Source organism: Sturnira hondurensis, unplaced genomic scaffold (assembly GCF_014824575.4).
Source record: "Sturnira hondurensis isolate 20B ecotype Veracruz unplaced genomic scaffold, ASM1482457v3 Scaffold0018525, whole genome shotgun sequence".
Lineage (NCBI taxonomy): Eukaryota > Metazoa > Chordata > Mammalia > Chiroptera > Phyllostomidae > Sturnira > Sturnira hondurensis.
The window spans coordinates 2,813,744-2,827,799 of NW_028091156.1; the positions used below are offsets into that span (position 1 = coordinate 2,813,744).

A 14,056-nucleotide genomic window follows, 5' to 3' on the forward strand; every position below is an offset into this window, starting at 1 on the left:
CCAGCACAGGGTCCAGCATTTCTTTCATGTCTCCATCCACCTTGGCCCAGCCCAAGGTATGTGGACACACCACTTCCAAAGTACTGACCTGAGGTTGTGGCTCAGACGGAGCGTGGCCAGGTGGGTCAAGCCCTGGACCCCACCCCTCAGCCAATCTCCCTGTCCCGGCATTGGGCCAGGACCTGTTGGGGTTTCTCCTGAGGCCAGAGGCACCTTTGTTGCCCAAGAAGCAGGGTTGAGGACACAGGTGGGAGTGGTAGTAGTAACACGAAGAGGAGTGACACGTCCCTCCAGCCTTGTCACAGAGGCTCGAAGCCCTGCTGCCCCTCCAGGGCGCTGGTGCCCCTCCATCTCCAGAGGAGGGGCCTGGGGTCAGGGAAGCCGGGGAACCACAGAGTTGCGGTCAGTGTGGCGGGGCTAGAACTTGCACCCACCCTTTTGAAGTGTGTGGTCCACAGCAGAGACCTGGGGCCACCTTCAGCCCTACGCTTAGCAAGCCCCGAACTATCCCCAAGGGAGACAGGCACTGTCACTGAGGGGGCCGTGCTGGGTGGAGCCATCTCCAAGGGCCTCCTGTCCTCTTGCTCTGCAGGGAGCTTCAAGGCAGCTGCCAACGGCCGGATCCTGAAGAAGCACTGTGAGTCGGAGCAGCGCTGCCTGGACCGGCTGATGGCCGACGTGCTGAAGCCCTACGTGCCGGCCTACCACGGGGACGTGGTGAAGGACGGCGAGCGCTACAACCAGATGGACGACCTGCTGGCCGACTTCGACTCGCCCTGCGTGATGGACTGCAAGATGGGCGTCAGGTGAGCCAGGCTCCTCCTCCTCAGAGCGGTCGCCGGGCATCCTGGGCCTCCCCCGGGGCCTCGTGTGTGTAAAGGCAGGCCGGGCACCTGGTGGGACTACCGGACCCCCAGCGCCAGCCCAGCCATCTCACATTTCATGCAGAGGGGACAGGGACCCTGGCTTTGCCCCGGATGGCCTCTGTGGAGCTGGGGTGGGGCAGGAGCCAATAGCTGGTGGGGCCTGGCTTGGTGCTGTATGTGCCCAGGGGAAAAAGCAGAGGGAACAACCCATCCTGGCTGCCGGCGGGGTGGGAGGTGTTTGCTGGGGGTAGCAAAAAGGGGGCTTCCTGTTACGTGAGCTCTGAGGGGACACTGGAGCAGGGGACAATGGGGCAGGGGCTCTTCCCATCCCCCACACCCTGCCCTGTGCCAGGGAGTGGGCAGAGAGCTGGGTAGTAGGACATGTTGGTTTGCCAGCAAAGACTTGGCCTGCGTGAGAGTGCAATGGAGGAGGGAGCAGGGTGTTCCAGAGCCTGGGGCCAAGTGCAGTGGGTGCTTGGGCTTGTGTGTGGGATTGGGGGCCCCCCACCCCAGACTCAGGCTCACCCTCATGTCTGCCGGGAGACATAAGCAGGACAGGACCCGGGAGGGACGGAGGGGCAGGAGACCCAGTAGGAGGAGGCGGGGTGGAGGCCCCGAGACCCCGCCATAGGAGGGCAGACAGACACGGGGCTCCCCGGTCCCTCCCCCAGCAGGCCAGGCTTCGAGAAGCAGAGCCTGGAGCGGGAACTTGTTTGCTTTTCAGGGTTTAAGCAGTTTGATTTCTACTGAAAGGAGATTGGGAAAGATGAAAGAGAGGGCGAGAGAGGGCATGACAGAGAAAGAGTCCCCCAGAGAGAGGGAGAGAGAGAGAGAGAAGCCAGGAGGCCAAGCCCCCCAGTTTCCCTTCCCTCTATACCCCTCCTGGGAGCTGTGTCCTCGACTCTGACCCTGCAGGCTGACTCCTGGTCCCTTGGCATCGCCCCCAGGGCAGGGATGGGGACAGGGAGTACAGGTCTCACTATTCGTCACCCTTACACTGTCCCTGCCTCTCTCCAGGGCCCTCACTAGCCCCAGCCCACAGGAAGGGGACAGAAGGTCCCTCCAGCCGCCCCTTGGCCACTGCTCTTCCCCAGAATCTTATTTCTGTCCCAGGAGGCACCCTCACCCCCTCAGTGCACCGTGATGTGCCCTCCAGGGGGAACATACAAATAATCTGGTTGGTGTTCACTCAGAACGTGGCCCAAAAAAGTACACCCCGTGGGAGGAATACATAGCCGGTCAGTCCTGAAGGGCTGCCCAGGGCACCAGTCTGTCCCTGGGAGGCCGCTGGGGACAGAAGCCTGCCTCTGCCCAGGGCTGCCCTGCCGCCTGCCGCTTCCGCCCCGCTGCACTCAAGGGCTCTCAGGAGGGCCCCTGAGCAAGGCTGGTTCTGGCTTGCCCCGTCCTGGGCAGGGGTGGGGGGCAGAGGAAGTGGGGTGTGAGGGGCTCTTGTGGAGAGAAGCGGAGGGTCTCTCCAGAACCAGCCCCCGCCCGCTTTACCCTCCCTGCCTCATGGTGGGTCCCTCTGTGCTCTGGGCGAGAGCTGGGTGCTCCTCGGGGCCTCCCTGCGGCTGACCTTTCACACTTGAGGTCAGGGCCCCATGTCCTGAAGCAGTATGGCCCTCATTTGCCTCAGGCCCCCACCTACAGGTCCAGCCTGGGCTTCACCCTGAACTTGCTGAGGGGGCTCTGTGGGCCCTGCATCCAAGCTGGGGCTGTGATGTTTCCCATCTGCATCCATCCAGATGCCTTGAACTCACAGCCTTCCCTCAGGCTAGCAGTCCATAGTTGCCCCGTGCACCCCCCCCCCCCCCGAGTGTGGCCTGTGCTTGGCAGAGGAGGGAAGTGGAGCCCACAAGCTGAGTCCCAGGCATGCAGGCCAGAGACTTGCCACAGGGCAGGGGTGGAAGGGCCAACAGGCCAACCCGACCTCCAGCACAGTGGCAGTCTGTAGGGTCCCAAACTAGAGGCGTCTCAGGACTCCGGTCCCACACGGACAGACGCTCAAGCTGCTCTGGGGAGCCTTCTTAGCGGGGAGCCTTCTTAGCTGCGACCCTGTAAATCTGGGTGTGTGACCTGCCGCTGAAAGCCAGCAATGTCTTCCAGACCCAGACCAGGGCCTGGGAGCGGAGGCCAGCCCTGTCTCCAGGACCCCTGCCCTGTTAGAAGCTGTAGGTGGCTGTGGCGTGTCACCTGTGAGCTTTCCACCCCCCACCCCAAAGCCTCACCCCTACACCTGGTGAGGTGGAGGTCTGACCTTCCTCCAGAGGCAGAGGGGCAGACGGCAGGTCAGCGTGGGTCGATCCCCGCCGTCCTGCTGAGGAACTCCTGTGGGCACCCCTGCCCAGCCCCTTTCCCCTCCCCAGGGGGAGTAGCTCTACCCAGATCGAGCTGCCTGGGCCCTTCCTGGAAAAAGCCCTGTGTGACAAGGGGTTTGACATGGAGGCCTGCTTCCTGTTTAAGGAGCCACTGAGAACTCTTTGCAGAAGTGCGCCCGCCCACCACCCTGCAGCCCCGCGGTGCATGGGGGGCCCTGGGTGCCTGCCGCTCACCCAGCCACGGTGCGCCACACAGACCCACACACTCAGCTCCGTGCAGGCGACGCCCGCCTCGCCGTCTCCGCCCTGAAGCTTGCCCTCACGGATTTGGCTGTGCCCGCACAGTAGTGTGAGTGCACGTGTGGGCACGGGCACAGATGTGTGTGTGAGTGCACCGCCAAGGACCCACGGTGCTCCTTATGCTTTTTGTCCCCCCTGGAAGGTTCTACATGACCAGGCCCAAGTTCACATGCAAGGATTTGGGTATTTTTCCTCTATTAGTTGATACAGTGGTTTCTGAAAACGTTATCTTTTAAAGACATCGTGAATTTGATAGTCAGTCTCTTCTGGGTCCCAAACCAGCAGCTTGGAGGTGTGGGGGGAGTGTGGAGCAAGGCCCTGGGGACAGGCAGCAGAGAGTTGTCACAGCAGGCCGCCTGTGGCCGGCTCCCGCCCACGTAGGGCCTGGCGAACAAAACTTCCCTCTACTGCAAATCACGCTGCACATTTCTGTCTCATGAAAGGTCACAGGCAGCAGCTAAGCCCACTGGGTGGCAGGGGGGGAGGGGAGTTTAAAATGGAGCAGGGAAGGGGCTGCATGGTAAAGAGAGCTTAGGCTTGGTCAGGCCTTCCTGGCTGTCTTGGAGTGAAGCTGACGATGGGGTGGGGGATTCCGCCGGGGCCAGCGATTCAGCCTCCGTGCCTGTACCCCCAGGCCTGTGCCCTCAGGCTGCCTCAACCCTGCACTGTTCCTGCTCCTGTTACCCGACCAGTGTCCAGGGGACTCCTGCCGGGTCAGCCGGCAGGCCCAGCCTGCTCGTTATAGAGGTAGGACCGTGAGTCATGCAGTCAGACACATTTTCTCTGGTTTTTCCGGCTCAGGTGTGAGGAGGCGTGGGCTGGGCTGAAGCCTGGTGTCCACGGGCAGGAGGAGCCGGGGCGTCTTTGATACAGCAGAGGCCACGGAGCCCCAGGCTCCCCTCCCTGCTGTGGGCCCCCCTCCTCCAAACTGTGGCCGGTCAAGAGGCCTCTTTCTGGCCTGACCTTTGTACTCAGAATCTGCCCTGTCTGGAGAGAGCTGCAGACCTTTCAGCCCCCCCCACCGGCGGCCAGAGAACTGGGGAGGTGGGTGGGGTGGGGCACTGAAGGAGCCCTCCGACCTGCTCAGGTGCTGGCTGCGGAAGCTCTCACTTTGTGGAAGGGGCCCAGGCAGCTGAGGAAGGACAGCTGGGGCCCTGATGCACCCTGCCCATGGCCCCCAGGTGCTGGGCCAGGCGGCTGGAGTCAGCTGAATGGGCCAGCTCACCCAGGGTGGGCTGCAGCCTGCTCCTGACTGAGAGTAGGGACGACCTTGCCGGGTAGGGGTAGCTTCATTCCAAGACCGCTGGGAAGGCCTGCCCAAGCCTCAGGGGCTCTTCCTGCTGGCGGAGCCCCCCTGGCCGGCAGAGAGGGGAGGGAGCAGGTTAGTTTGGCCGGCTGGTCTGGCCCACAGCCCTCACATGGCCTCCCCTCCCACGCAGGACCTACCTGGAAGAGGAGCTCACCAAGGCCCGGAAGAAGCCCAGCCTCCGGAAGGACATGTACCTGAAGATGATTGAGGTGGACCCTGAGGCCCCGACCGAAGAGGAGAAGGCCCAGCGGGCAGTGACCAAGCCACGGTACATGCAGTGGAGGGAGACCATCAGCTCCACCGCCACCCTCGGGTTCAGGATTGAAGGCATCAAGGTGAGGCCAGCCAGCTGCCACCTGAGGCCACCCGGGCCAACCAGCTGCCACCTGAGGCCACCCGGGCCAACCAGCTCCTGGGTAGAGAAGGGATGGGGGCTTGGGCTCCACCAGCACAGCACCTACCTCAGGAGTCTCAGGACCCTGCAGAGGCTGTGAGCTTCTTCTCTGCAGAGGCCCAGGGTGAGGGCAGCCAGCCCCAGGGCAGACATTTGGAGAAGTTGTCCTATATTCCTCAGTCTGGGGATGGGCCCTTAGAGCAGACCTGCGTTCCACTTCTCCCAGCAGTCAGCCCCCGGCTGAGGACCCCACCCTTACAGCCCAGACCGTACCCAGGACTGAGAGAACCCTCCCCGGAGCCAGGTTGTAGGGCACCCACGGCCCAGAAACCAGGGATGGGTGGCCCCCAGAGAGGGGGCCACCTTTGCCGACCAGGCCACGACCCTCGCTCTGCCCAGGCAGGTGGGGTCAAGCCCCGCTCCTGTCCCCAGACAGCTCTGGTGGCTGCACCCAAGCCTCCCCCAACTTCAGGGCCGCCTCATCCGCTCTTCTTCCCTCAGGGGCCTCGCAGTGCTTTTCCTGTCTCCACCTCCCTTGCTGTGAGGTGTGAAGAGCCAGCTCTGATGTGTGCTCCCCCTGAGGGAGCAGGGCAGTGAGGCCCCAGGCCCCTCGGGGTCTCAGGCAGCCATCCCTCTGAAGCCGGTCGTGGTGGTCCCTCCGGCGTTCTTCAGTTTCTGTGGTCCGTTCGTTCATTCTCGGCTCTCATGGTCCAGCCGTAGAGTGAGGGCTGGGCAGCCCAAGCAGCTGAAGCCAGGGCAGGCTCCGCAGCCTCGTTCAGATGGCATTTCGGTGGTGGCACCTCACCCCCTGGGAAAAGATTCACCCTCCTCCTCCGGGACAGCTGCTCTGCGAGCTCTGGGCTAAGAAGGCCATTTGCCCACCCCCGACGCCCCAACTCGTCTTCCCAAACCAGCTTTTCTGTTTCACACCCAGCCCTCAGACTGGGTGCCAACTACACACTCCTCCTGCTCCTCCTCTTGCTCATTTCCCTTTACCCACCTTTCCCTACGCCTCTCCCTTGCAGGCTAGATGGTCTGGTCTCTGTCCCCAGGCCAGCAGGTCGTAGGAACAGCCCACAGCCCATGTCCTTGGGCTGACGGTCACCAGTTGTGAGAGCCCCAGCCCCCGCCTTTCCCCTCCCCAGGTCCAGGGAACACCCTGCAGAGGCCCTGTGGGAAAGGTTACCCGTGTCCACCCCAGGTCCAGGCCCCAGCCGTCTCCTCAGAGGCAGCCATGGGCTTTCCCTGACCCCCACCAGGCTGGGGGCGCACAGGCCCAAGTGTGGGGCTCCCACAGCCCTCTCCTCTCACCCTTTGTCCCAAAGAACTGGGTTCCTCTTAGAGGAGAGTGAGCGCCCCGGGCCGCCTAGAACAGCATGGAACAGAGAGACATGGCCTGAGGGAATGGCGGGCCGACCAGGCAGTGGAGGCGGGCAGGCAGTATTACTTCTTGGCTTTCAGGGATCCTCATGAAAGGCCTTAAATTCCAAGGGGACTCCAGCAGAACTTGGGGTTAGGAGGGCAGCTTTCTGGTGAACAAGGGTGCCGCGGGTGGCAGGGACCTCTTGGCTCTCAGTTCTGGGGTCAGGTCTGTCCTTCAGCCCCACTGCGCACACGGAAGAGGGTGCTGGCCCAGGACAGGCTGCCCTCTGCTGTGCTGCCCGATTAGGGCCTGGGGGTACAGGTGTGGAGTACCAGGTCAGGCCTGGGCTCTGGGTGGCTTTCTCAGACCCCCAGGTTGGGGAGTGGAGGGCCTGCCCCCCCACCCAAGCCCCTCTGCTGACCCCTCCTGGTTTCCCTTCCTTAGAAAGAAGATGGCTCCGTGAACCGGGACTTCAAGAAGACCAAAACGCGGGAGCAGGTCATTGAGGCCTTCAGAGAGTTCACTAAAGGGAACCAGAACATCCTGGTGAGCCAGGGCCCTGCCAGGGAATCGGCCAAGGGGTCTCGGGCAGCAGCACGGTGCCCACTCTGCAGAGCCAGGCCACGGTGGCTAGGCCACACTGCCCACACGGAACCTGGCCCCACACTTCCTCTTGGAAGGTGCAGAGGAAGGTGATGTGGCTGCCAGCCTGTTCTGCGGGCAAACAGGGAAGCGCAGTGAATGCTCGCTCACTCTTTCCCTCACCACCAGCCTCAAGGCTCCCCGGAGCAGTTTCGGGCTTACGAGCAATCCTTTCCATCGCCACATTTCCTTAACGCCCCCGCCTGCCCAGTGATGTGCCCGTGCTCATCCCAGCCTCGCAGCAGCCTCTGAAGGGAGTGAATACCCTTGTCCCCATTCCACAGAGGAGGCAGCTGTGAGGTCAGGGACACACAGCTAGGACAGGGTGGAGCCGGGATTCACCCAGACGGGCCGGGGCCTGCTGGTCCCTGCTGGTCCCTGCACCCCGATCCCCCCAGGCCAAGCGGGGCCTCCACCAGGCCATGAGGCTGAGTGAGGGAAGCGTGCCTGGTGGGGGGAGACATAGCAGCCTCCCGGGGAAGACCCTGCCAGCTGTCTCTGAGCCTGGAGGGGGGGTTGGCAGGAGTTCATGACAAAGTGACTCCCTTCGCCGCCACCACAGCAGACAGGCTGGACGGACACTCTGACCCCTGGGATCAAGACCCTGGTCCTCCCAGTGGATATGGGGTGCACCATGCCTCTGCACCCCATGGGCAGGGTGCCTGGAACCACCACGCACATGGGCCCCTTCCTGAGAGAGGCGCCTTCTCCTGAATCGGCTACCAGGGCTGCAGAGCAGGGAGGGGGCATCAGATGCCTTTTCTCCAAGGACACCCGGCCCTGGCTGGAACTGGGGATTCTTCCTTTTCCCCTGGGGAGCCTTCCCTTGGCCGCTGGCAAGCATCAGTCATGGGGCGTGGCCCTGGCGGTGCCAGGTCACCAGCTGCTCAGCAAAGCCTGCTAAGAATGCACGCTTCCCGCAGCCCATGAGAGAGGTGTGTTCTATGTGCTGGACTCCAGGCTGGCCCTGCTCCAGATGGGCACTGAGGGACCGTGTGTGCCCGTGAGCTCTGGGCATCCCCAATCACCCCCAGGGGAAGTGGGCATCCCCAGGGCCAGCACAGTCAACCGGATTTGGAGAGCTCTGTGGAAAGACCCTTGGCAGAGATATTTGTGGCTCCTTCACTTTGAACTTTCAAAAGTCAGGGCACTGAAGTTTGTATTCAGGAAGATACCATGGCAACCGGGCTCCTAGGATGCTGCATTCCAGAATTAACTTAACCCCTGTGGGAGGAGCTCCTAAAGGCTGCACGGATGCTTGGGAACGGGTCCCCCACCCCCACCCCTCCTGTTCACAGAGCAGTGTGGACTGGACAGGGCACGGGACCAGGAGCCTGGCCACCACGCCTCCCTGGAGCCTCAGTCGCTTCGCTTCTAGACGAGGAAGCTGGAGTACATTGTCAGGGCATAGCCCCCTCCCCCTGACGCTCAGGGACTCCAACGGCCAAATGGCCCTTAAAACTCCACCACCACCCCCAGTCCCAAATGTTTAAAAATCTGGTCATCCTTCCATTCCCAGATCGCCTACCGGGACCGGCTGAAGGACATTCGGGCCACCCTCGAAGTTTCTCCCTTCTTCAAGAGCCACGAGGTGGGTGTCGGGCTGCTGCTTCCCCCCCGGGCAGAGGGCTGCACCCCGGGGGGCTGGCCCAGTCACCAGAGCTGGGATAAACCTCCCTCGCCAACAGATCGGCCTGCTCCAAAAGCCTAAGGGGCGTTCTCAGAATGACCGCAGCCAGAGGCGGGCCCTCTGGGATCAGGCCCCTGGCCTCATGCAGGACCCAAGTCATAACACCTCTGTGCCAGGAGCCCTGAGATGACCACTTGGGACTGTCCTGCCTGAGACCTGGGGTCACACCCTCTGCGTTCTCCCTCCCAGCCAAGGTGTAGCTGTGGTCTGAAATAGTGGAAAGTGGGCAGGCTGGAGCTCAGAGTGGGGAGGGAGTGGTCAGCAATCTGCCCTCAGGGACTTCCTCCCTGCCACTGCCCCCACAGAAGGGCAGCTGCTGTTCTGGAACCCGATGTCCTCTGCCCCACACCCCATGGCCGCTGTCCATGGGCTTTGCCGCCCAGGGGAAAACGGGGGCCAGATCGGCAGGCCGAGGGCTTCCCCAGAGTGACCTCTCCCTGTCTCATTCAGGTCAGGCCTCAGGGTTTTCCAGGTCCCCTCAGGAGCCAGGTTGCCGTGTGGCTGGTGGGGGTAGGGGCCTGGGCAGCCCACCCTCCTCATCACCCCGATCCCCTGCAGGTTATTGGCAGCTCACTCCTCTTCATCCACGACAAGAAGGAACAGGCCAAGGTCTGGATGATCGACTTTGGGAAAACCACACCCCTGCCCGAGGGCCAGACCCTGCGGCATGACGTCCCCTGGCAGGAAGGCAACCGGGAGGACGGCTACCTCTCGGGCCTGAACAACCTCGTCGACATCCTGTCCGAAATGTGCCAGGGCCCGGGCGACCCCTAGCCTGCGGCCGCCTGTGCCCCCCCACCCTGTCCCCAGCCTCTCCCTCCCCCTTTTCTTCCCTTCTCCTTCTCGATTCTTCTTTCACATCTACCTGGGTGCAAGCCCCAGAAATGACCCTCCCAAACTGCACTACAAGACACTTTGTAGAAGAGGAGATGAGACTTTCTAGTTCCTTTCCTGACTGAGGGGCTTCAGCACGGGGGTTTCTGCTCCTCTCTGTACATAGGGTCTCCTAGCAGAGCAGTGCCCAAGCAGGCTCCACTGCCTGCAGGGTAGGTTGGTTGGGTTTAGGTCTGGGTAGAGGCACAGGTGGCCCCGCAGTCCAGTCCCGAGCCTCTGGGTGGGCTCCCCGTGGGGGCCTGCTGCCCTCTGCTGGTCAGTGCTGTCAACACCACTGCCCCAGGCGCACAGCCTGTTTCTGCCCCGTCCTCCCAGCCTGGTGAGGGGGTGCTGTGTAAAACCCCACGTTCCAGCAGGTGCCTGGTGCCAGTCCTTCTCATGGTTGGGGCACCACATGTCGGCCACGAGCAGAGCACCCCCTGATTAGCAAGCAGCCCAGGCAGTCCAGAGATGCATGCTGGCCTTCATGGACCCTTTAGGGTCTGGTGTTGGAAACTTCCAGCTTTGGCCCAGGCCTGGGAGGGAGCTAGGAGGCCAGAGCCAACCTGGCTGTGCTCTCTCACAGTGGCCTCCCCCGTGGGTGCGGGCAGGAGCCGTGGCCTTTCACCTTGACCATCGCCCTCAGATTGGGAGGGCCTCTGCAACCCTGAGCTGCCAGGGCTGCAGCCACTGCCTGAGCCACTGTGCCTCCCATGCCCCATCTGGACCTTCTGGGGAAGGCGGGGGGGGGGGGGGCGCGGGGCACAGGCAGCCCCCAGTGTGAGAGAGACACCCTACGTGGGGCATTCCTCTCACACACACCCACCTCTCCCACCTACCTGGTAACACAAAGTTTCTCTGCCTGTGCTGAGGCCCAGGGTCCCCAGCAGGTACAGGCAGGGCTTCAGGCCAGCGCTGGGCAGGGAGGAAGCAGGAGGAGGCTGACTTCCTGGCCCCTGGGTTTTCCCCTGAGATGAGTCTTACAGCCTGAGGGGCTCAGGTCTGTGTTTCCCCATGTAGCGTGGACAGCTTCTGGGGTACATGGTGGGCACTGGGGGTCCCCAGGCCTCTCTTTCTGGAGCCTCTAGGTTGCTCGAAGATTGACAGGGAAGCAGTTATAAGCTTCATTCTCATTGTAAAGCAAGTCTGTGTTATTAAGAGGAATGTAGAATTTGCATGACTTTTAAAGACAGGATTCCAGCTATGGCTGCTTGGAGCGGTGCCCCCAGAGGCCCCACCTTTGTTGTCGGAGGAGATTTGAGGACCGGGCCAGCAGGCACTTGGGGCCAGTTGCTCTGCTCCATAAGGAGCTGCTGCGGGGACACTGTGAAGACAGTGCCCAGGTGTGTGTGCCTGGGGGGGCCAATCCAGAGAGGGGGCTTCCTAGGCCGCCTCCCTGTCACCCCAGGGTCTGGGGGAACTGTCAACTCACCCATGTGACACATGTGTTTCCCCTTTCCTGCTGGGTGAGTGACGGTTGGTGGGGGCAGAGGGTGGGACATGAGGATGTGTGAGCTCAGATTCTGTAAAAGGAAATCACATTGCAACTTCCTGGCTCTTGTTCAAAACAGTGGTGACCTCCTGTGCGGGCTGACTGTCTAAAGGTCACAGCCCCGCCCCATCGGAGCACGAGAGACCTTGTGACAGCATGTGACCCTGGAAGGCAGGGTCACTGTATGCACCTGTGGGCTACAGGGACCCTACCCCGGTAGTCTGTGGGCAGCCCCCTGCAGGGAGGGATGTCATCAATTTAGATGTCAAGGTCCTACAACTGTGGGCTGTCCACGAGCTATACCTTCCTCCTATCTGTGAGAACAGTTCACTAAAGCAAATTAATGCTATGAACAAAAATTACACGGGACCAGCTTCACCTACTTCCAGAGAACAAACAAGCACTTTAAGCAAGCACCAGTTGTTTGCAAACGATGTGCTAATAAGCAAATGATTTGTTTATTAAAGGAGACCCATGGGGTTTCTTACTGGCAGTCCTTTGCTTTGGGGTTACATTTATACGTCAAAGTGGCATCTTTTTAGGGTTATTCTGTTACTTAGGGTTTCGGGTTTTGTATTTACTGACCTAGTTCCCTTCTTCCACACCTACTCTCTCAACCCTTTTTCCCCTCTGACCTTTCACCTTCCTTGTGTGGATCCTGGAATGGAATTTTCTAAAGCCCCAGCCGAAGCTGCCTGAAAGGCCCTCCCCACCCAGCCCCGTCCGGCAGGGCCTCCTGGGACCCCGGCCCTGCAGGTGCCGGAAGGGCGAGCGTATGTACTGCCTGGTCCTCTGGCCCCTCACCCCGCCCCTCGCCACCCCGTGCAATCCCGGCGTTCAGTACTGCTTCACCTTTGGGGAAGTTTTCTCAACTGCTTGTCCCAGTCTTGCCTTTCGTGTCGCGTAAGAGGTTTTTAAGTTATATTTATTTTGTTGGGGGTTTTTTAATTGCACAAAACACTAAGACTGAGAGGCTGGATTCTGTTTCTCCTCTACAGCTCTGCCTTCTTTCTGAACTTCCTGTCCTGTTGGGTGGAAACAGCCTGGAGGCAGCCTGGTGCCCCTCCCCGCCCCCCTACCCACCCACCCCCAGCCCCAGGTGGACTCTTTCCTCCGTTAGCTGTATTTAGCTTTGAGTTTCTGCGCATCCCTCCGGTCAACCCTTGTGTGTGTACAGAACCCAGGTGCCCTCCCGGGAAGACGCAGAGCGTTCACCTGAGCCAGTGCCTTCCGTCCTGGAGGGGAGGACCCCCCAGAGAGTCCTCCTGCCTCCGCACTTCTCTCCCCTTGAGACACCCTGGAGAAAACTGAACTGTTACAGACCCCGCACAGTGCCTGTCAGACTGCAGACGCTCTGTACCTTCCCGAATAAAGGCCCTGGAGACCACGGTGCTGTCCGAAGTGTGATCCTTCTACCCCAGCCCTGGAGGGATGACTCGGGGGTGGGGGCTCAGCGAGGGCTCTTTGGAAGCTGGAGGATTGAGCTGGGGTGATCATGACTGCCTCCCCACCTTGAGGAATGGGGTCAGATTGGACAACGTTTTCATCTGTGAAGGGTTTAAAGCATTCTTCAAAGCTAGTCTTTTCCACAGAACCTTTACATAGGAGCTCAGGGACCTGGGACGGCCACAAAGAAAGGCTTGTCCTCCTACCCCCGCTAGGCTGGGGGAGCCCCTGCAGCCCTGGCGGGGGGGGGGTGTTCACATCTGTAGTCCCCCCCTTTTTTCTCATCTTCATCCAAGGATATATTTATGGCCTAGAGAGAGGAAGGGAGAGGGAAACATCGATGAGTTGCCTCGTCTACAGGTCCCAGCCTAGGATCAAACCAGCAGCCTAGGCCTGTGCCCTGACCAGAGATTGAACCCGAGCTCCTTTGGTGCACGGGGACAGCACTCCGACCGACTGGTCCACCTCGCCAGGGCCTGCAATACCCGCTTATCCCCAGATCAACTCGGTGAACAAGGCTGTGTCGCCTCCAGTTTAGAGATGGGGAAGCCGAGGCTTTGCAAGATCAAACACCTTGGCCTGGTTACTAAAATGGGAAGCAGGGACTTAGATCCAGGTACTGCCTGGCTCTCTCAACCAATCCCATCTCCCTCCCGACCCAGGGAGTGTGGGGAGGGCACAAGCTTGTGTTCTCTTGGCTGCCCGGGTCCCAGGCACCGAGCGTGGGCTTGGCACCAAGCAGCCGCCTGGAGAGGGTTTGGCACCCTGATGAACCGTGTCCGGCTGGTCTGACGAGGAAAAAGACCGGACGCAGAAGCATCCTCAGCACATCGGAGATGCACCGCCACCTGCCACCCCCTCCCCGGCAGGCCTCTCCTTGCTCTGCACTGCTGGGGGCTTCACACGCAGAATTCGGTATTGGGGGGGGCTGGCACGTCCTTATCATTTTGAGAAATTGTAAAACAGCCGCAAGGTTCTTGCACTTTCTGTCCCTTCTGCCTGGGGTGTGCTTCTCCAGTTATCACACAGTGAGTGTGGGGACTTCAGATTCCCCCATCTGTGTCTTTCTTATTCCTGTCGCTGCCCCAGCAACCAGCTCTGTGGGCTCCCACCAGGCTCGCTCTGGACCCACCCAGGCTCATGCCTGGGTGACCTGGGAGTCGGGGAGTTACAGCCCCAGGCTCGCACCTGGCACCAGCGGCAGACAAGAACGGGATGATCGGTCTTGCCTTCACCTCCCAGCCCACAGGTGGAAGCAGCCTCACTGGCTTTCCAGAGGATGATCCCATGAGGTCGAGCAGCCAGCTGCACTTAGTGGGCCTGCACGGGTCACTGTCCTTGTGTCCAGGCTCCCAGGCCTTGA

General features: G+C 61.2%; 1 protein-coding gene across 2 annotated transcripts in view; it reads left to right on the top strand.

Annotated features, from left to right (window-relative positions):
* Nucleotides 1–12,636, top strand: part of ITPKB (inositol-trisphosphate 3-kinase B) — a 94,135-nt gene extending 81,499 nt beyond the window's left edge. The window contains exons 4-8 of one of the 2 annotated variants that reach the window (XM_037069507.1): nt 593–806; nt 4,924–5,128; nt 6,995–7,096; nt 8,712–8,783; nt 9,441–9,656. In XM_037069507.1, coding sequence (XP_036925402.1) covers nt 593–806; nt 4,924–5,128; nt 6,995–7,096; nt 8,712–8,783; nt 9,441–9,656 — 809 coding nt within the window. Of the gene's footprint in view, nt 1–592; nt 807–4,923; nt 5,129–6,994; nt 7,097–8,711; nt 8,784–9,440 lie in introns of both variants that reach the window. The other variant, XM_037069508.1, reaches the window with a different exon arrangement.
* Nucleotides 12,637–14,056: the final 1,420 nt, after the last annotated feature.